At 42.7% G+C, this 23,473-nt stretch overlaps 1 protein-coding gene across 1 annotated transcript in view; it reads right to left on the reverse strand.

Moving 5' to 3' along the window:
• Positions 1 to 1,304: 1,304 nt before the first annotated feature.
• Positions 1,305 to 23,473, reverse strand: part of Tgfbr3 (transforming growth factor beta receptor 3) — a 182,504-nt gene continuing 160,335 nt past the window's right edge. The window contains 3 exon segments of the mRNA XM_048351957.1: positions 1,305 to 4,814; positions 13,660 to 13,767; positions 17,155 to 17,196. Coding sequence (XP_048207914.1) covers positions 4,696 to 4,814; positions 13,660 to 13,767; positions 17,155 to 17,196 — 269 coding nt within the window. The 3' untranslated portion in view covers positions 1,305 to 4,695.

Here is a 23,473-nt window from a genome sequence, read left to right on the forward strand (position 1 = left end):
AGGAAGATATGCCAGGTGTAAACAAGTAGGCCACAAATGTTATAACTTGAGCTGTTTTATTACAATGGACATGAGTACAAGGAAATGTCTGTGAACATCATTAATATTCCTACATCTAAGCGGGCAGGTAAGTCTGTACTATTCGCTTTCCTTTTACACACTCAAGTTGTAAGCAAGAGGATTACATATTTCTTAAGTTAGAGGATGCAGACTACACCCTCCCACAGACTCATATTTATAGTTCTAGGCCAGTCACAAACCCTCTGATCGCCTAGGCTTATGCTCCACTAGACACGAGTTTTATGGCAGAAATAGTAACTGACCCACTAGCATCTTGCATGTCTCCTTGGAGACAGTACCTGGCGATCTTGGGATGGAAAGATGGCAGGATTCTCATCCATCACAATTCAACCTGGCCTGAGGAAGATGTGCCTCAAGTTTGTGGTTTTCTGCTCTGTATGAACGTCCGGGGATGGGCAGTGCTGGCCTGGTTGACAGGTCAGCTGACACTAAGTCTCAAAAGGGAAGAAGATGTGCAGACACATATTCAGTGCAGGGCTTTTAGTCTTTGGCGGTGACAGGAAGCTTTTCATAGTACGAATCATCGGGAGGGGATCTGACTGGCAGATCCAGCTGAGTCCCTGCGAGGTAGATGTGGCTGGCAAGGAAGGAGCTTAATTCCCCTGTGAGCCACACATGGGGCGAGTTGAAACTTCATCATAAAGAGCAAAGGAGAATCCTCTGAGGGTTCAGGGTGGGACAGTCTCTGCAGGATTAGCTCTGTGGATGAGAAGGAACGGGAAGAAAGCAGACTGGGAGTTGGCACACTGCTTGGGAGGTGGTGGTGGTTAATTCAGCTCCAGGGAGAATGGCTCTTGCGCAGCAGTAACAGCAGGAGGAGTGGGGTTGGAAAGATGTATTCTACAAAGGAGAATGACACTTGGACTTAGGAATCTGGGGGAGGCTCCAGTTAGATCCCCAGTTTTCTACCTTGGACAAGTGGAATCTCACGTGTACCTCTTCCAGTGGGGAATGTTGGAAGCAGTTTTGAGGTGTTTGGAGGGGATGAAAAAAGCAGAGCCTATTTACCTGTTATTTGTCTTTCCTTGACTCTGGGAGATTGGCAGAAGGCCCAGGAGTATTCTCTAGTCTACACACACACACGCACGCGCGTGCGCGCACACACACACACCATCCTCTGGTTCCCATGGGCCTCTTCTTCTCTTCCTCACCTTCTTATCTATGCAGCCAGTCCAGGAACAAGTGAAAAAGACTACATAAATAATAACCAAACAAGACATATATTCATAGTTGATATATATATATCTTTATTATGCACAAAGGACTTAAAACTGTGGTTATCAAACTATCCATCTAAGCATGTTCACAAAATTGCTGACACACTGAACAGAGAAAAGACAGCAACAGGGGTGTTCAAACTGGCCACAGGGATTTACAGGGTTCTCTTTTTACCCTTGCAGATGATGGAAAATAAAATAAAAACTAGGCTCATTCAGGAAAAACCAGAAGAGAGAAGTATTGTATTTGGAAAGTGATAATAGACCTTTTAAGAAAAACAACTGTCAGTTTTATGAACAACCCCAGATCAAACAAACAGGAAAAACATCGCATTGACAACTCACCCAACAAAAGGTGTCTGTTAACACAACCAGCAGTACAGTCAACATTCAACCATGAGGTAGTTACAGTATGAAAACACTGGCCCGCACATGCGTGCCTCCCCCCCTCCATTGTGCCCACTGAGAACACATGCAGGAAATGGATTTTTACAATCTTCTTACCAGACAAGAAAAAGACCATTTTGTCTTTAGGAAATGCTATGCAAACAGTTCTGACAGAAAAAAATCTAACCTAAAAATATATAGAGAGAAGAGAATAACAGCTGGTGAATGTCACTTGGTGAACAGTTATAGGATATTCTACAGACAATCTGCCTTTGAGTTTGGAGCATTTCAACAACATGGTTAGCATCAACAAACAAAATCAAAATGGCCTCTGTGAACTATGAGTACAACCTACAGAAAGAACACAGAACTATGCAGACAGAAGAGTTCAATGGAATATAACTACAGTTTTAAAGACACTTAAAGAACATGTTATAAAAGTAGAGCTTGTACTGTGTATTAAAACTGTGAAAGCTGGCTGGGCATGGTGGTGTGGGCTGTAACCCCAGCACATAGGAAGCTGTGGAAGCAGGATCTTAAGTTCAAGGCTAGGGCCTTGATCCTATCTAGGGGGAAAAAAAGACAAACCTGTGAGGGATGACATAGAAATGCCTTCACAAGAAGCTAGGGGAAAACCCTATTTTATTAGAACATTGATTTTTGAGAAACACTTCAGAAATACTTAACAATATTCACTCTCCAATATAGGGCCAGGTTTATTACCATGAACTTCTTGATCTGAATAATTCTTCTAACAATGAGACTCCCCCTCTCTTTCTTTTAAAAATCTTTTGGTTTGCATCTATAAGTTTGTAAATAAATTTAAATTTAAGAGTACTTATAAAATCATTGGCAATGTAGCAACTCTCTCAAAAATATACATTTAAATATATTACAATTTTTAAAGCCCTGTCCATATAGGAACTGGATCTTTTCATATTTCTTTCATATCATAGCTAAAAAACTGTTTATAACAAGATGGAAAGGGTCTTTTAAAAGGCAACAGACTGATCAAAAGAATTCACAGTAACTGAAATTAAGCATTTCATAAGGAGTAACTTAAATTTATCTAAAACACTTAAATATATCTTTATACACATTTTTGTAGTAAAATATAGCTATATGTGATTTAAAGACTCTAGTCTTCTTTGAAGACATCTTTAAATTTCTTTTTTATACATAGAACATGCTAGAACAATACATTCTGCTGAAGGTTAGGCAAAGCGGGTTATTTTCAAACACAGGTAGTGTAATTTTAGGTCCTCCACTCTGATACCCTTAGGTTAAAAATAATGATAGTGAAAGGCAAATGTTTTTAGAGTCTTAGATCATTTTCATTTGTATATGGAAATCTGCACATATTCAAGGTACCAAGCATGGAGCTCACAGCCCTGATGCCATCTGCTTTGGTCAATTCATCCAATTGAAGTCTACAGCTATCCAATCAACCAGGCTATAGACTGGGGAATGTTGGTGGGCCACTTCTACCCATCCTCTTGTGAGTTAGTGCCCTAAGGTGCTATATTCCACCAACCTTTCCTACAGAAGGCTCCATTCATGGAGGATCAAGAACAGATACCATATGTTAAGGGCAGTGGTATTAGCTAATGAATGTTTTTTGTAGGGTGTTCTCTAATTTGTTCTGTGTATGAAATCTTAAGTCAGGATGGGGTGGGGAAGAGGCTGAAAAGACCAGTATTTAATTTTCAGTGACATTATCTTCAGCAGTAACTATTTTGGCACTGACAAATTTCCCCCTGGCATTTTATTTTAACACAGAGGCATTGCTGAGCTTATTTTCCTTGCAAAGTGGTATCATACTATTTCATTTAATGAGACTCAAATAATTTTTTTTTTATTTTTGAGTTTGGGCTACATTAAAGCAATCTAAATGAGTGCCATTCTCCCCAAATCAGCAGTATCTTGGCATAATAGGCTCTGGGAGGCATCTGAGTCTCTTAAGAGCTTGGTTCTTACAAAAGGGCTTATTAGGAAGGTTAACGTGCTTTGAATAGCAACATTCGCTCTACTAAATGCAACTTAAGTTCCAACTGTGGAAGCTTAGGGCATTAGGTTTGTCTCAAATGTAGCAGATGACATATACACTTGTGCATGGACACACTAGATGCCACCTTGCAAATTCCTCAACTTTACAACTGAACTGTGTTCCACTATGTAGACATTAATTTATCAGGACACAATGTCAGAAATGGATACAAATCTGTAGTTTCAGATTTAGGCTAATTTCAATTGCTAGATGCCTAGAAGAAATATAAAATCTGCATTAAGACTTTTTGTTTGTTTAGAGTCATCAGCAGCTGACAAGGTTAGGTAACAGGCACTTGTTTTGGTCCAAGGCACAAGAAAGGAATGTGGCCTTGATGTGTGACAGGATGCATTCCCTCCCCCACCCCAAGGCGACCCCCAGGAACCCAGCAAACCTCCCAGGTGACCCTTCCTTCTGGTGTGGCAGGTCCTAACTGTGCATCCAGACAAAGGTGCAATCAGACAGCGAGGCAGTGCCTGTGGGCAGCCTTGAGCCATTGCTTCGTACAAAATCTCAGTTCAGATGTAAAAGCATCTTTGGCTTGAGTATCTAGCTATTATCCTTTTCCCATCTCCTTGAGTCTTGGGGGAAACTCAGAGCCCCAAATCAAGACTGTTCTCTCACCTGGACAAAGCAGCATTGAAAAACGAAGAACTGGCCTGTGTTTCACATTGAGAAACCACTCTCCTACCCGCCCCCCCCCCCCCCCCCCCGCAGCCTGGGAAGGGCTGGTGGAGAAGACCACCACCATCTTACCAGCTTTTGCACAAGAATTCTAGTGTGTTACTCAAGTCCAGGGGTCACATTTATGTTGGCTTTTGTGAGGGGTGACTATCACAAGTGACCTTTATACTGAAACGTACTCTCTTGACAGGGGAACCAAAACGAATCAAGCCTTCTGAGTCTGGACCCAGGGCCCCAGCACTGGGCCCCACCCTTGGCAATGGTAAGCCCAGGGCCTGGCTAGGTGGTGCTGTTACTGGAGCAGGGAGTGCTCTGGGTACTGCCGATGCTGTGGGCTGCACTGCTGTTCTCTGAGGCTGGTGGGGACGTAGGAACTTGCTGTCTGCCTGCTGTCTCTCCTGTAGTTAAGAAAGAAAATACAGAAACATGATTGTTATGCTGTTTTTTTAAAAAAAATTGTTGTTGTTTTGGTGTGCGTTGCTGGTACTAGAGGCTTGAACTCAGGGCCAGGGTGTTGTTCTTTAGCTTTTATGCTCAAGGCTGCTGCTCTGTCACTGAGCCACACCTCTACTTGTGGCTTTTGGGGTGGTTCACTGAAGATGAGTCTAGATTTCAGCGTCCTGAGTAGCTAGGATTACAGGTATGAGTCATCACCAGTGCCAGGCGAAAGGTGTATGCTAGAAAAGAATAATTCCCACAGCTATGCCATTTTATCTGATGTTTTTCTCAACCAAACGTAGAAGCCAGGAACCTAGTTCCTAACTGCCTAGAAGTGTCTGGATCTGTTTGTTGTTTTGAAAGCCTTCAGCATGGGAAAGAGGAGGGTTTTTCATCTGGCTAAGACCCTGGCAGTTGATAACTCCCTGGATTTCAGGCACTACACACAGCCTTTGAAAATACCACCAATCTCCAGATTGTATGTGCCCCTTCTCTTACAAAAATGTCCTAGGGTTTAGGGGGGTGAGACCTTCAAATAATAATATGAAAATGTTAGCATTTGTGGATCCCTTTCCTTTCTGATCCTTGGGAAGAAGCCTAGAGCCTCACCAATGCTAGTCAAGGGGTGTACCATTGAGGGAGACCCCAAACTTCGGGGGGGGGGCGCTTTTTAAACTACCCTTGTGTAAAACCGCAATGGTAGCTGGGTATTGCTATAATCCTAGCTACTCAAGGCTGACATCTGAGAATCATGGTTTGAAACCAGCCTAGGCCAAAAAAAAAAAAAGTCTTTGAGATACTTATTTCCAATTAACCAGCAAAAAGCCAGAAGTAGTGGTGTGTCTCAAATGGTAGAGTACCAACCTTGAGCAGGAAAAGCCAAGCAAGATTATTACTCTCTGAGTTCAAGCCCTAGTACTAGCATATTCTAGTACACTAGTACACGTACACACACACACACACACACACACACACACACACACACACACACACCAGAAACAAAAGCCAACAAAATAAACCTGGAATGGTGAAGTGCAGAGCCCTGGCTAGAGCAGAGCAGGCTTTCTGTAGCCAGCACACAACCTACCTGAGAAAGAGGGATGAGGAGAGGGTGCCATGGGAAAAACCTGGGGGTGAGGAGAAGCTTAGCTGTTTGCAGATGAGAACTCCAGTGGCTGCTCCCTCCCTTCCATGCTGAGGCTGGCTGCTGACTGCGATGTAGCTTCGAACACATTTAACAGCCCACATTTCATTACACACCCCAATACACTACAGCTAAACCCACTCTTTGTGCCAAATGTGCAGTGCTGGGGGGGAGGGGTCCTTGGGTTGCACACATGGTTTGCATTTAGCAGTCCAAGAGGCCCTGGAGTGACTGGGCTCCGTGCAGCCTGCAAACAATGGCTCTAGGTAAGGAAAAGTGATGTGAGTCCTCCAGGGCAAAACCCGTGCATTTTCTTTGAAAAGTCAGGGAGTATATTTCATAAACTTCTGTAAGTGGCCTCCCCACCCCCCCCCCCCCATGTGGGAAGCCCAGAGGGCCAGATTTGTTTATGAATAAGCCTCCTCTTTCCTGTCACGCTGAAATCCACATCTATCAGCTGCAGATAAGCGGCCCTCCCTCCTGCTTCATTAAAACAAAACACACCAGCACAGGAACTTGAGCCCAGTACTTCCATTCCCCTTTCTGGGGCCCCTCAAAAGTCTCTGCCAAGAAGAGCCTGCTCTGCAGAATGTAGAGCTGGCCCATGCCCCTGGGTCGGATTACAGCTTTCCCTGACATCCATTTTCCGAACCCCGGCAGCATGCATGCACTTCTGCACCAACCTCAGGGCACTTCCATGCCTGTCCTTGGCCCTGCTGTTTCCTCTGATTATCTCCTCCTCTGGGATCGGTGGGAGGGAGAAGAGAGGGGAGGGCCCCATCCTTCTGAGAAGCTGGGTTTTAGTCTTCTCTTTGGGAAATCTACATTTTGGATCTGTTCCATGGTTGTCCTGGTCTTCATGAGCATATATAATTAAGGGTAGGGGGCCTGACTCAGTGGCAGTATGTTCCTGCCAAGAATCCACGTTCCCCAGTGGGAGTTTTTTTCTAGAAGGGGATCAAATCTCTCTCTCTCTCTCTCTCTCTCTCTCTCTCTCTCTCTCTCTCTCTCTCATTCTTTTTTTTTTTTTTTTTTTTTTTAATTTGCAGTGCTGGGGATGGATCCCAGAACTTTGGGCTTGCTAGGCAGGCATTCTATCAATGAGTTATATGCCAACTTACAACAATTTTGATGTATACACACACACACACACACACACACACACACACACACACTTCAGAACAACCCTTGAAGCTCACACAGTGATCTAGACTCGGGTGTAACTTCCTGTGACCAGTTACAGGCCCAATGTGGCTATACAGGAACATTTCTTAAAAATCTCCTTAAAACTACATTAGGAAGGTGGGAGGCAAGCCCCAGCCCTCCCTTCTGGCTCCTCTGGCTTCCCTCGCTCAGCATCCCGGCCAAGGAAGCAGGGTAGCCTTCCCTCCCCAGGGACCATACACAAGACTGTCTTCTCCACTCTTCTCCAGAATGTGACCCATGGCCCATTATTCACATTCAGGAAAAGCGCCAACACCCTGCCCTACCCAGGAAGTCCCAATATTTGCTTTCCGATGTCTTGTTTGACAAGTAGAATTTGTTGCCACATTAGTTTATTCTAATCAGTGCCTAAGAAAAAGGGATCTTTCAGCTTCTAAAGTTTCGGAACTTCTTGTCCTGGTAAGGCAAAGACAGAGCTCTAAGGAACACCCAAATGACAAGCCAAAGAGGCCCAATCTCAGGAGAGCATAGTCTTTTACCCATGTGATCCAACCCATGTGGCTGGGTCAAGTTCACCTGCTCATCTGTCAATTTCAATCCACAGGACAAGGAGAATCTGTCTGAAATTTTGCTTGGAAATGTTGGAAGTCCTTTTGTAGATTACCTGTCCTTCCCACTGCTGTGGCTATTCTCACATATGTGAAACACAAGATTTTTCAATATAACAAGTTTCTAAATCTTGTGTGTATGTGTGTGTGTGTGTGTGTGTACTGAGGCTTGATATCAGGGCCTGGGCTCTGTTCCTTATACGTTTTGCTCAAAGCTGGCACTCTACCACTTGAGCACAGCTCCACTTTTGCTGGTAAATTCAAGAAAAAGTCTCACAGATCTTCCTGCCCAAGTTGGCTTAAACTGTGACCCTCATATCTCAGCCTTCTGAGTAGCTAGGATTACAGGTGTGAGCCACCAGCACTCTGCATTTTCTTTTTTTTTAAAATTAGAAGTAGCACCCTAGGAAGTCACCAGCTGAAGGAAGTTCAATGTGCTGACTCTTCTAACAAAGCCAACAGATTCCCCTGGGATTGCTGAGAAAGGGCCTTAGGCTTCCACTCTCCATCACAATGATGACAAACTGGCTTCTTAGAGCACCAACTTTCTCTAAAATACCCTTTGGATAACGAATACAACCAGGAGAAGGATATGAGCAGTTCAAGGAAGGCTCAATCACTCATACAGATCAAACCTGGCTATCAAAGACATTCTTAGTTTGCTCCTCAAATCTCAAAACCCAGAGGGTTGGAGAGATTTGTGGAGGAGATTAAGAAAAGAGAAAGGTGTTGGGGGGCTGGAGTACTCTGGAGGAGAAGAATATATTAAGATGAGAACACCAAGGGTTATTTCCACCCATACTAGCCACTGGTGAACTGAGACAGTGTCAGAGATGTTTTGAGAATTGGAACAACATATTGCTTGGGGGAGAATCTCCTTCTTTCCTTCCTTCCTTCCTTCCTTCCTTCCTTCCTTCCTTCCTTCCTTCCTTCTCTGCTCTCCCCCTTTTCTCTCCCCTCGTATAATGTTGTCCAGATCCCATTTCATGTCACCTCTTGGGGGACGGGTCCTACTTTACAACTGGATTCTTATCTCTAGGTCTTTTACCATGGCAGGCTGCAGGGAAGAGATGAAAGAAGATGGAAAGGCTCTAAATAAGGGTGAAACACCACCAATTTTTGGAAAAACTTAGGAGAATGGTGAGAGGAATCTAGGTTTTTTAGCTCAAGGAGTCTGAAAATAATGTCTATGAGAATTATTACAAGATATGAGTAGAGAGTTGCTGTCTATGTCCCTGGAGAATAGGATATGAGGAAGTGAATTGAAATGGTAGAAATATGGATTTAGGTGAGGTAGAAAGGATATATTATGAGGATGAACTTATAGAACTTCTTTCTTGGGCGATAGTTAAAATAGGATTGAAAACTATTTGCCTGGGAGGGATTGAGATTCCATATTGCTTGGTGTTAGAAAAAAATTTTTTTTCTACTAGATCTAGAGGCAATTTTATACCAATTCACACTGGATTTTTGATATCCTAACTAGTTCATAGGCTTATTCTTGTTAAAAGAAAATAATAATCTGGGTGTTCTTTAGTTTAGAATGGCCTATCACCTTTCTCATTTCCAAAACTTGTTCCTCCCCATTAAATGCTTCTGAGCTGAGCAGTGGTGGCTCACACCTGTAATCCCAGCTACTCAGAAGGCTGAGATCTGAGGATCGTGGTTCCAAACCAGCCCAGAGCAGAAAACTCTGTGAAACTGTTATCTCCAACTAACCACCCCAAATCTGGTAAGTAGAGGTATGGCCACTTGAAGGTATGGCACCAGTCATAAATATAAAAGCTAAGGGATAGCACCTAGGCCCTGGGTTCAAGCCCAAGTACTGGCATATAAAACAAAATAAAAATTAAAAAAAATCAAATAAAAAGAAAACCCAGCCACCTCCTGCTCTACAGAGACATCTTGTCAGTACTCTATCTTTTTTTTTTTTGACAAAAACTACTATGTTGATGCTTTCCCAGTAGTGCCCATATTTGGGTGTCTGCCTGAACTACTGTTTATTGCCAGTTTGTTTGGTTGCTCTCTTTCTTCTAGCACATATAAGCTTTAAGATAGCCCAGACCGTGTTGTTCACAAGAAACTACCAGCACATAGAATAGCATTTGGCATTGAATAATAGCTCAAAAAGAGTGAAAGAGGGAGTGAATTTGACCAAACTCATTATAGGTGTATATGAATTTATCTCCAAGAAACTCCTTTCACAAGTAAGATTTACTCAATGAGTGAGTGAAAGGACAAAAAAAAAAAAAAAAAAAAAGAGTGAGCTTACCATATACTAAACACAGGCCAAAATAATCAAAGTACTCCCCCCCACACCCCACCCCACCACCAATTCTGGGGCTTGAACTCTGGGCCTGGGTACTGTCCCTGAGCTCCTTTTTGGCTCAAGGCTAGCACTCTACCACTTGAGCCACAGTGCCACCACTTCTGGCTTTTTCAGCTGGTTAATTAGAGATATGAGTCTCATGGCATTTCCTGCTCAAGCTGACTTCAAACCACAATCCTCAGATCTCAGCCCCTGAGTAGTAAGGATTACAGGTGTGAGCCACTGGCACCCGGCCAAAGTACATATTTAACCAGTAAGTTTCTTATTGATAAAGTGAAAGGAGGACAAAAGTATTACAGCCATATGCCCTTGAATAGGGGAGGTAGAATAGAAAAAGAAGAATAGACCTCAGGACAGAGTTCTAGGCATGGAGTTTTACAAACACAATTGTTGTAGCCTCAAGGAGACGTTGCTCATGGTGCCCTAAGTAGTTATGTGATGCAGTAGGAGCGCTATCATTTTGACTAACACATTTTCCAGGTGTGCATGTAGATGGCTACGATTCACCTCTGTGACTTGGATCTTTGCTGTGTGCTGCAGATGGAATGGAAAGTGTAAACAAAGAGAAAGTCATCCAAATGAAGAATTGTGGGTTGGTTTTGCTTTTTGATACAGAAGCAGAATGCCACCCAGACCCCAAATATACCAAATGAGGTCTGAGTCCACTGCTGAGGGTATTGTAGAAATCAAGAGGACTGAGTGAGAGTTGAGTGCTGAGCTCCCCTCACCGGCCTCTGCATTCAGATCCCCCATTCATCTAAGTTTCCTACAGGCTGCCCCAACTCCAAATCTGAAGAAGTTCTGGATACGAAACTCTCATTGGGCCTCAAGTGGTCTCTTCACACTTGGGAGGACCATGTTATTCCTTATAGTTCATTTGTACAATGAACCAGAGGTTCCGCTTTGAATCAAAGGTAATTGAGAAGCTTTATCATCAGCCACGACAGCTTCAGTGTCTACAAACATTTTCTGGTATAACTCGTTTTTCTAGAGGAGCACCACAGGAAGAGTTTCTGGTTTTTCTTTCTGTATTTATGAATTTATTTCTGTATTAATAATACTTTAAAATCTCCTCTGAAGTCTGTAATTTGGGGGAGAAGAGGTTAGGGATAATAACTTCCAAGTTCAATGAGCAACAGAACACGCTTGCCACCCAAGCTTGCTTTCTGTGTGCTTGGCCATGGGCAAGAGCTTGAGGTCATCAGGAGTATCAGTGGGGTGTGCTTCCACATGGGACACCAGGGGGTTGCCCTGCATTCTGCCTCGGGTCTGGCTTTCTGACCCATGATGAGTGTCAGCTCTCTATAACCAAGGCCAGTCAGGGGGGAGCAGACATGAGGAAAATGTCTGTGGGTGACCAGCCCACAGAAAATCCTTAGGGTCCACAATCTTCCTGGAGTACTTTGAAGACCACATAGGCTGCCAACAACCCTAGAAGCACTTCTCTGCAGGAGGTTGGAAAACATTGCAAAGGACTGTTAAAAGGTATTCCTGAGACAAAATGCTATCCTGCTAAAAGCTATCTCTCTGGTCCTCTTGTATAAACTGCTCCTGATGATGACTCCTAAACTGACTCATAGACATGTCTATAACACTCAGAGTCACTGTGCATAACAGCCTTATTTTCTGTCTCATACGTGAAACATACTTCACTCAAAGCTTGCTGGTTAGGAACCATTATTTGAAGACTCAATGCCCTACTATGAAGCACTCCTAAACTTTTGCCAAGAGGCTGGCTTTAGATTGGGTGTATTTCAGATGCTACACACAAAATAGTTGCTGCTTCTCTGTCTGCTCTAATGTAAAATATGTTAGTCAGAGGGTGTGGCAATCAAAGGGGGGAAAAAATAGAGAGCAGAGCACCATGGCTCATGCCTGTAATCTAAGCTACTCAAGAGGCTACAAACTAAGGAATGTGGTTGGAAGACAACTCTAGGTAGGAAAGTCTGTGACACTCTTATCTCCAATTAGCCACGAAAAAAGCCAGAAGTGGAAATGTGGCTAAAGTGGTAGAGCACCAGCCATGAGTGAAAAAGCTATGGGACAGTGCCCAGGCCCTAAATTCAAGCCCCCAACACCAGCACAAAAAATAAAAGAATTAATCTTAACAGAGTATCCTTTTCCTGACATTTTTGAGGTTTTATCTAGCAATGAGAAGTAGAATATAAGGTCCTCACATGACCTCTACATGGTTCATCCTCCTAGCTGGTCTAATTGAGCAGCACAAGCAGCGTTCATCGGTCCATTGGAGAATGAAGAGAGTTCTAGCTTGCCTCTGGCTGATCAGTCTGGCACAGTTTAGCTAGGTTCGCCAGAATCTAGACATGCCTCAAAATGCCTGCCCTTCCTTGTCAATATTCGAAGGGGGACCAGGAAAGAAGCGGTAGAAGGCAGGGCATGTGGAGTCTCAGAGACAGCCTGCATTCTACAGGTGTGAGAACCAGCAGGGTCTCATACATCTCAGCCCTGGGATTGGTGTGTGGGAAGTCCATCAGAATTCGGGGGTTTATTTTACCACTTTTATTTCTTTTCCACTCATGCAAATACGTTTGAAAATTCTTTTAACTTTAGAAAAAGACATGAGAAGTTTGTGCTTATCACACAAGATGTGGCAGGGGGCAGAAAAAGGCTGAGAAGTCAGGTTTCAGCATTGATTGGACTCTGGGGGCAGTGCTCCACACCCTGTCGAGTGTGCTAATAAACTCCTAATTTCCTTGGTCATTTCCTGCACATTTATAGGTCTATGCTGAAGTCTTAAACTTGGAGGAATGGTTTATATTTCTGGTTTGTCTATATTAACTCCCTCCCCTCCCTTCTTCCCTCTTTCCTTCCTTCCCTCCATCTTCCTGCCAGTACTAGGGATGATGATGATTATTATTATTTTTACCAGTCCTGGGGCTTGAATTCAGGGCCTGGGCACTGTCCCTGAGTTTCTTTTGTGCAAGGCTAACACTCTACCACTTGAGCCACAGTGCCACTTCTGCTTTTTCTGTGTATGTGGTACCGAGGAATCGAACCCAGGGCTTCATGCATGCCAGACAAGCACTCTAACACTAAGTCACATTCCCAGCCCGGTACTAGGGCTTTAATTCAAGGCCTGAGTACTATTCCTTTTTTTTTTTTTTTCACTCAAGGCTGGTGCTCTACCACTTCTGCCTTTTGGTGGTTAATTGGAGATAAGAGTCTCATGGACTTTCTTACCAAAGCTGTCTTTGAGCCACAATCCACCTGTGTAACCAGGATTATAAAAGCATGAGCCTCCTAGATCCATCTTATATTAACTTTCCTTAAATTCTAACAACAAAAATAGAAGATCACAGCATCACCATTGCAATGAACAGACTAAGCATTCCTTTTCTGCCACCCTTTAAACCACTGTCCCTTTGTACAAAACCAGCTTATGCCAAACACATAAACGTGAAAAGCAATAGGACTGAAGACCGTCCTCTTCTGCTCATGACTTGAGCCACTCGTTCACCTATGGAAACACAGAGCACTTATTGTGTGGCAGGCATGCAGACACGCCCTGCCGGCATCAGGGAGCAGGCACATTGACTGACCTGTGTGGGAATAGATGTACCATAGTGCGCCTGTCAGGAGGGCTCCGATGACAAATGCCGCAAAGGCAATTCCCATCACCGTCAGGGTGTCCAGACCATGGAAAACGGCTATGAATGAGAGAATCCAAAGCATTCAGGTTAGTCTGCATCACACACAGTGATTTTCTATTTGTTTAACAAGCACTGTTATAACGGCTCAGCATTAACTAATAAAACCCCAGAGTGTAATAAGGCTTGCAGGAAAATACCCCATATTTTGTTACTTGCAATTTTTTTTTGAGGGGGGGAATCAAGGTAAAGATGAAATGATCCAGTTTCTAAATAACCTGAATACAGTTCATTTTAAATAACAAACTTGTTTTAAAAATTAAGATTTGTAAATGTTGTAAAATCTTAAATTGATGATCTTTGTGTCCCAATATGAGGACATATGATTTGAACAATGACCTGAAAATTCACAAATCAATATGCTTTGGAAAATAAATTGAATTTCCATTATTAAAATCAAACTTGTTAATTATTGTTTCTTTTTGCTGATGCTAACTAGGGCTTGAGCTCAGGGCCTGGTGCTGTCTTTTAGCTTTCTTGCTCCTAAAGCCTGGTGCTCTACCACTAGACCCACAATGCCACTTCTGTTTTTGGTTTTGTTTTGTTTTTGCTGGTGAATTGGAGAGAGAAGGCTCTGGATTTGTCTGTCTGGGCTGTCTTTGAACTGTGATCCTCAGACCTCAGCCTCACAAGTAATTAGGTTTACAAGCATGAGCCATCAAGCCTAGCTCTCAAACTCATTATTTCTTATTCATTGAGCAGATTCAAACATGAAATACAAATTATAGAAAATACATCCTTAGAATACACTGTAATACTTTTGTGAACATTTAATAGTATGAAAGATAGAAGGAAGAAAGGGGTGAGCAGAAGCAAACAGAAGAACACATGAATTCTATAAATCATAACATTTCACAGATTTCCTGTTAAACCCTCAAATCTAACAACTATGTTTTTCTCAGGTCACTTAAGTTAGCCAACATTTCTTTACTTTCCAACCTTGATCTTTATGAAGGGAACAGAAATACTTCTCAGTGAGGAGTGATGTCAGTTTCATCGTCAGCAAAACACATAAATAGCACAAACTGTTTCTCCATTTGGCAAAGATTTGTATATTTGAAATTAATTCCAGGCCACAGAAATAGGATACTTCCTTTCATTGAAGACAACTAGCTTCTTTTGGTCTCTTAGAAAAATGTCAAAATCTGTTTTCAAGGGAGAGAGGATTTGGGTACATTCTTATTTGAAAGTCTTCTCTCTCTGTGTGTGTGTGTGTGTGTGTGTGTGTGTGTGTGTGTGTGTGTGTGTGTCTTCTTTTGGTTTTTTTTTTTTTTTTTTTTTTTTGCCAGTCCTGGGCCTTGGACTCAGGGCCTGAGCACTGTCCCTGGCTTCTTCTCGCTCAAGGCTAGCACTCTGCCGCTTGAGCCACAGCACCGCTTCTGGCGGTTTTCTGTATATGTGGTGCTGGGGAATCGAACCTAGGGCCTCGTGTATCCGAGGCAGGCACTCTTGCCACTAGGCCATATCCCCAGCCCTCTTCTTTTGTTTTTATTTGTTTTGTTTTTGTTGCCAGTCCTGGGGCTTGGACTCAGGGCCTGAGCACCGTCCCTGGCTTCTTTTTGCTCAAGGCTAGCTAGCACTCTACCTCTTGAGCCACAGTGCCACTTCTGGCTTTTTTCTATATATGTGGTGCTGAGGAATCAAACCCAGGGCATCATGTATATGAGCGAGCACTTTACCACTAGGCCATATTCCCAGCCCCATTTTGTTTTGTTTTTAATAAATTGAAGTTACATGATCTTCCCCTGCCATTTCAATTCAGTTTCTACCTTCTACTCTAGTCAGAAGCAACTCCAGCTGACTAGTATATAAATAAAATCTCTTTGCCTTTCAATTCACTTCAATGTGAAAGATTCAGTTGTAGAAAACATAATTGCTCTAGCACTCCATAGGGTTTGGGAAAAGTATGTTAAAGACAGAAGGGTCTGGAAGGGCTGGAACTCCCAAGTGTGCTCCCCACTCTTCTATACAGCCCATGGCCATGGGGATGCTCATTTAAATTCCAAAAAATGAAAATTACTCATTGAAGGCAAGAGGTACACAATAAAGGAGTCTGTGCACTTCCCAAAAGAAGAAAAAAATATTAGGAAAGGCTCTATGGGGTAGGGGTAGGAGTTATGGCCAACCAACCCATCAAGCTACTTAGCTTAATCCATAGCATACATATTAGAGAATGATTTATATTTTTTATGCCTTCAGAAGAAATGAGGGAATATGGTTACAAGTTTCTACTGAAAATATTCTAAAATTCTGAAGGCAGAGATGGCATTTATGAAAATCAGACAAAGTAAGTATGGGAGAGTATATCTTCCCTGATTCTGTGGAAACTCATCTGCTTGAAGACACTTGGATCTTCTGTGGCCATTTGGATATTATGACATCATTTGAAGGCCATGCACAATTATCCATACAAGCCATGGGCAGACAACAAGAAGCATATAAGAAGCCCACGAGGCTGCTCAGTGGTGAGCTAAATGATTTCATGGGCTGTATGCAGCCAACCCCCAATTAGAGGACTGGTTTAGGAACTCTGTATAGAGACACTGTGAATACAGACTGTTACATGGATATGACAAGCTTAGGCCTAGACCCTAATGCTGAGCTTCTGAGGGAGGAAAAAAAAAAAAAACCAAAAAAAAAAAACACCACACACAAAAAATGTATCTAAAGGAACTTGGGACAAACAGCGAGGAGGTGAGGGAAGACCCCTGTCTTTTGTTGTTTGCTTGTTTTAGGTCTGAGACAGGGACTTGAACTTGGAACCAGATGCTTTTTGCTCACTGACTAGTGCTCTATCAACTGAGCCATCCCACTCACTCCTAGACTCCTGTCTCATTGCCAATGTTAACCATAGGTAACTTGCTGAACCATTTCTTGTTCACATTGTCTTCCGTACAACATGATGAGCTTGACCTACATAATCTTCAGCTCCTAATTTTTCAGTCATTGGTGTTGTCCTGTGTCATTTTTACACATGCTCTCCCTGCTTACCCGGCCCTTGAATGAAAGATTGTTTTAAACATATGGCCACAAGTTTCATCAGCCCATATCGGGGCAAGGAAATAGTATTGGTAAACCCTGGAATAAAGCATGTGCACAGCTGTGGAGGGGATGGCTCTAAAGCTAAGCCGCCAAAGGCCTCTCCAAGTCCCATCTGCCAATAAGTCAACAAATGCATAGTTTTTAAAGGTAGAGGTAGAGAAAAAAAGAAAGAGGAAGATGAAGGAAGGGCAGGAGAAAACAAGAAATTATGGGGGGGCTAGAGAAAAAGAGAAGAGGCAATGAGAATTCTTATCAAAACTCAATGTTTGGCAAATCTCCACTAACCAACTCATTCCTATAAAAACCCAGGAGGCTTTATTTTGAAATAGTTGTATAAAGACTTACGTGGAGGAAATGGACTGGGTTCCTTCGTGTTCAGAACGTTTTCTGAAACAAAAGCATAAGTCATCATGAAAAAAAAAAACACCCAAGATTTAAGCAAAGGGTCATCAAAATCGCAGCAGAAGCCAACATTTTCCTGTAAATAAATCCTCTGTGAAGGCTCTGTCAACAACTCTCTTTCGTGTCTCTCTTAGCCTTATCAGCTTAATAAGGACAGTAATAACATCTTATATTTATACACTTGTATTGTGTTTAACAATCAACAAAGGCATTCATTTGTATTATCTCATCTTAAACCCCCACGAACACCACAAAGTAGGAGTACCTAACCACAACCTCGCCTACTTTCGAGAAGAGTTTAACTCGCTGAACTAAGTCCAAAGGCATTTAAGGCCTCAATGCTCTGCATCATATAAGAAGTACATGCACGCTTCTGGGAAGAATTCCATCCAGTTCACCGCCTGTGGTGAAATTCTGCCACTCAGAAAATCCCCAAGTGGGTTAAGAATAATGATTCTCCCCGAAGAAGACCTCATATGTAAGAATTTACAGTTTACAAGGCCCATGTAATGGATGGTACTGTTTTAAAATTCTTAATGGGTTTATGTCAGGATCTAATCATCTCTCTCCCCCACCCAAAACAGGCCTTGTCAGAGAGCTCAACAGAAACCACTGTTGCTCCTTTCTCCTGGGTGAAGTTCCTTCAAGATTGTGCATCAAAAATAACAGAGCACGCAGAATTGAGACCCACAATTTTATCCTCAAACATTTTGTTCCTCCTCACCCCCCACCCCCCGATAGCCCCTGAAGAGAACGAAAATAGTTTCATCTCCAGCAGAACCCTATAATCGAGCTGGCATGCTGCAAGGAAACGAGTGGATATAACAATATTTACTTTGGGTTTAGGGCTCAGACTGAAAGAAAGGAATCTTAGACATGGCTGGAGCAACCATTTTAACAATCGATTTCTTTGCAGAAAGAATAAACTATAATCAACATTCTGAATCAAGATCTTTTCCATATACTCTGAGCAAATTTTGGTTTACCTCTAGAACCAGATTTCCCTCTTCAGATGGGAGGTATGGTTTTCATGAGCCGGACATTTCTGGGGCAGGGCATGAGTAACTAACCACAGCTTTTGACCCTCTGGGTTTCCATTCCATTCTTCTAAACAACATAGGTCTAAAGCACGCCTCCAGGGAAACAAGGCATCAAGCTAGTACCCACATCTATTAACATGAGGGAAAGAGGGAAGGGCAGGGCGGGGATGTCTCCTTTTGGAGATGATTTGGTCAGGCTTTGTTTAGATCCCATTCAAGAAGCTTCACTCTTCCAGAATTTCTTCCCTGGATTTGGCATGCATTGCAATGGGCCATTCACTTGGTTGCATCCCGTCATTAGACATAGATTCTTACCAGGGGAGATAATCTCTAGAAACTCGGAAATAGCTAGAGACACAGTGGGTTGTAATAACAGGTAAGTTGCTCTTGGCACCTAGTGGGTAAAGACCACAAGAACAGCTGTTTATCTACAATGTAAAATGCCTTCACCCTAGAGTCACCCAACCCAAAATGTCCTCATTGTTGAGGCTGAAAAGCACTGCACGAGGACTAAAAGACAGGCTATCATCTGTCAGCTCAATGTCTGGCAGGGGCTCAGTAAACATTGTTTTTTAGATAAATAACCATAGACATCACAAATCTTCTATATATCTAATTCCTGGGACTGTCCTCTGCAACCCAAGCCAGTTTTCACACTGCTTTCGGGGCAGTCACCGTAAGCCATGCAAACACTGGTTCCTACGCAAGATCTTCTGATGCCCTGAATCTTTATTAAGGTAGAGGGAATCTCATGGAGCAAGTCAATGTCTAGACTTCCTTCCAAGAACCCATTGGGAAAACAGAAAGTGATGGAACAGGAATCTCCATGAATACCACTTGGTAAAAGCAGATGGAGGGTCATGGGGGTTCATTCTATTTCTGTATATATCTGAAATTTTCCCCAAATGAAAAGGTGATTTTATTTTTCTTTAAATGTGAAGCATTTAGAACTATGACAATTCTCACAATGACCCTACCCCTATTGGATATGAGACTAGATACCTTATTCTGTCAGTTCAGCATTTCTCCTATCTTTCTGTTGTTTCTCCTCTTCTCTACCTTAGCCTGAGGACAAAACTGGCTGGTTTTTTATTTTTGTTCTGGAAAAAAAAATCCAAAGTGTTCCAAAAAGAAATGTGTCTCCCTTGGATTAATTTCCAATTGACATTTGCAACTTTCCCTCCCATTTCCCTTTTCCTCCTCTCTCCCCCGCCACTCCCGGTAAATAACCCTAGTTTGGCTAAGAGGAAGGAGAGGAAATTGAAATTTACTGAGTATCCATGATTTGCAAGTGCTTTTATTTTTAAACGTAATGGAAATGTGGAGAGAAGCCAGTATTTCAGACATTTGAACTTGCAAATAACTATTATGTGTAAATCATGGTAAATTTGGGGGAATTATCTATTGCTCTTTTATGTCCTCCTATCTGTGTATGTGTGTGTCTGTGTGTGTATACGCACGTGTGTACATTCTGTTTCAGAGAAATGGTCACTCTTCCTCCTCCCCATGTTTGGAAACCATCACTGACATGGTGGAACCACTTTTCTTGTGTAAAATCAACCATTTTCAGATGCTATAAAGAGAGGTCAGAGCATGCAAAGCAAACAGCACCAACATGTCTACACTTCAAAATACTTCAGAAACTATGGCAGGATGGCACCATCTCAACTATTTTAATTGTTTTGGCATATATTACAACATGTGTAATAAACTATTCATGCTCTGTCTGTCCCTCTCTCTGTCTCTCTAGATAGAGAGAATCCAGGCTTGCAGGAATTCTCCTAAACTTTAATACACCTTTACAGTTTACACATTTCTTAACATCTGAACCCTTTAGAGTAACAGACTTCTTTTCCTCCATGAAACTCTTCCTTTTACTTCCAGTTTATATTCATTAATAGACTTGAGTGATACCTTAAATAAAAACGTGACATGGGGCAGAGACAGGAAAGTGGTATGAGGAGAAAGTTGCCATGGTTACTGTGCTTTGTTGTTGTTTGTTTGTTAGTGCCAGTCCTAGGGCTTGAACTCAGGGCCTGGCCACTGTCCTTGAACTCTTTTGCTCAAGGCTAGCTTTAGCCACAGCTCCACTTCTGGCTTTTTCCTGGTAAGTTTCCCAGACTTTCCTGTGCAGGCTGCCTCCTGAGTATCTAGCCTAACAGACCTTGATCTATCAGCACTGGGCAACTTATTTTTATTTTGTTTTTATTTTTGGTTTTTAAATTAAAAACTAGAATCAAACTCCATCTAAGGCAAGGCTACAGATTTCAATCTCAGATCTGCCAAGTCTTCACGGCCTTGGTCAAGTTCTTCAAGCTCTCTATAAGGTGTCTAAGGACTACTATAATAATCAACCTAAAGCATTTAGCACAGAGCCTTCTACAAAGTATTTATCATCATTACCACACCAGGACCACCAATATCTTTCCACCCATTACTGAAATCTTAAGTAGTGAAAAAATGATAAGGTAGTATTGGCTCCCACAGGTGGCAAAAATATGCGCATGACTATCTGGGCCTGAAAACAGTGGCCCAGAAAAGAAACTCAGATTTATGTAAATTTGATGGCCTGTTTGCTGTGAAGAAAAAGCATCTAAAGGACAGCTGAGTTATTATCAGTGGTGGCTGCCACTCTTCTGGCTGTCTGCCCTTATCAGCTGCCCCAGAAAACCCACCCCTGAAAATGGAGGGAACCAAGTAGCCAAAGAGAAGGGAAGCTCTGCCAGGGCCTTCTAGGGGCCCCTTTGCAGTAACAATGGAGCATCTCCTTGGCTGGGAAATTATCACCCAAAAAGCTTCTCAGAAGGTGATCTGCCACTCTGAGGATAAACATTCATGACCTTGCTATTACATAAATCAGCCAACAAGGCCTTAGAAAAGCAAATTCCCTTTTCTGAGAACTATTCCAAGTCACCGTGAGGTAGAAAAGGTGGAAAGAAAATCCCATGCCTTTTATTCTCCAAACATATTTCCCTTCTTCATGGAGAGAAGAAAATTAATATAGAGGGAGTGATGGAGGAGAATGATGGAAGGGGTGACATAATTCCAGATGCATTATACTCACAAACTGACATATTGATTGAAGCCTCTTTGTAAAACTAATAAGGAAATAAAAAATAATAATAAAGGGAGGAGAATGGGGAGAGGAGGGGGAGGAGGAGGAGAAGGAGGAGGAGGAGAGGAGGAGGAGGAGGGGAGGAGGGGAGGAGGAGGAGGAGGAGGAGGAGGAAGAGGAGGAGGAGGAGGAGGAGAAGTAGGAGGAGGAGGAGGAGGAAGAAGAAGAAGAAGAGGAAGAGGAGGAGGAGGAGGAGGAGAAGTAGGAGGAGGAGGAGGAGGAGAAGAAGAAAGATTAACATATAAAAAGTTGAAATTGCAAGAATATAGACCCTTTCAATGCAAAGTAAGAAAGCAAATCTGTGTATAGCCCCCCTCCCCTGAACCTGTCCTATACAGTTTAACCTCTTCAATTGTTTAATAAACCTAAGCAATAAACCTTCCTTCCTCATGTGCAGTTCCACTAAGCTAGTCTCAAGAAACAGATCTCGTGAAACTTCTTTGATATTTGTATAACTTTTACTTTTGAACTTTTATGGAAAGAAAACACTAAACTTTCAATATAATTACAGTACATTTAAATAAAAGTAATTGCCTAGTTTACAAGAAAAATTACTTAGAAAAATACCACCAGAGTTAAACAAAAAAAGGAGAAAGTATGACTGAATGAATGGCTGGAAGTTATACCTCAGCAATATTAATTCCTCATTATTGCCTGGCATGGGAAAAAGCCAGCTACTTGCCTTCAATTATCAGCAGAAATACTTTCTCAAAATAGGTAAGAGGAACAGATAGGGTATGAGGTAGCTGTGGCCATTGTTAAATCACTTTCCTCATACAAACAGAGCCAAGTGTAGTCCAATTGTGATTCCTTTGCAACACAATTAATTTGTTCTTATTTTTCTCCATGCCCCAATGAAAAGCCAAATCATTGAAAGACAGAACTTTCACACGGTTGGAAAACTCAATCCTTAAAAGTAAAACAAACAACAATGAAAACATGGTAGAGGAACCCACAGACACCTATATTGTAACAGGTACTGAAAAGTAGCTTTTGCAAAAAAAAAAAAAAAAAAAAAAAGCAGGACTCAACCTGGAGTCAAGAAAAGCTTGTCATCCTAGCCTCCATTTTTTCATTCCTCTTTGCTCTGAGTCCTCATGCAGCCACCTTGGAGCCCAGGACAGATAACAGACTGATTACAGAGAGAAGTGGCACAAAGTGCCCTAACAAAATGACCAGCAGTCTCCCCTCCACAGAGCACTCACCCCCAACCTAGGTCTGTCCAGATTGCTTCCTTATAGCTTGACAGTGTCCACAACTTTCCCTAGAATTCCCTTCCCAAACCTGGAGGAAATAATGACCAACTAAGCCACACCCCTGCTCTGATTCTCTCTCTAAACCTAACATTCATTCCTGTGTGTACCCCAAGAGGATGGCATGAAGTGCTTGCATTTCGTCTTCCCAGGGCATATCTGTGCCCCATAATAAATTTGCTTTTTCTGCCCTTTGCCATGACTTGTCTTTTTCTTTAGGGTGTTGGGCTCAGAGTGGCCAAACTTGACATGCAGAATTCCTGGAGTTTGGGTATAGGACCTGAAACTGGTTTCACAATCCCCACAGTTCAAGTTTAGGATGGCTTCAATAGCAGAGCTGAGTATTGCTTCTGAAAAGGGGCTTCCAGAAGTCATCGTGTCTGAACTCTCCCTTTCCGGATGAAGAACACAAAGCCCAAAGAGGAGGCAGTGGGGCAAGAAAGCCAACAGCAGTGCTGTGTGCAACTAGTTCTAAGCCACTGCCCCTCCCCACCTCTCCAGCCCTTCTGATGTGAGTGCACAGTGTCTCTTGGGAGGGGACTGCTGTCACCAGCAGACAGGACAATTGGAATGGACCAGCTATCTTCATAAAGGTCACATTGCCAAGGAGAAAATGGCCAGCACCCACCTGCCTCTGTTCTACCAACTCCTGCCAAATCCCAATCCAGCAATTCTCAGAAGTCCCTGACTCAAGTCACCTGACTCAGATCTGGTGTCAGCACTGGCCAGTAGGCCTCCCAGCTCATATTAAGACCAAGCAGTTGGGGCCAGGCCACTGTTTGTCGTAAGTCAAGGCTCTTGCTACCTGAGGTCTTCTCTGTCCTTTATAGTAGTGAGGTAGCCTACAGCTCCAG

Source organism: Perognathus longimembris, chromosome 7 (genome assembly GCF_023159225.1).
Source record: "Perognathus longimembris pacificus isolate PPM17 chromosome 7, ASM2315922v1, whole genome shotgun sequence".
NCBI classification, from domain to species: domain Eukaryota; kingdom Metazoa; phylum Chordata; class Mammalia; order Rodentia; family Heteromyidae; genus Perognathus; species Perognathus longimembris.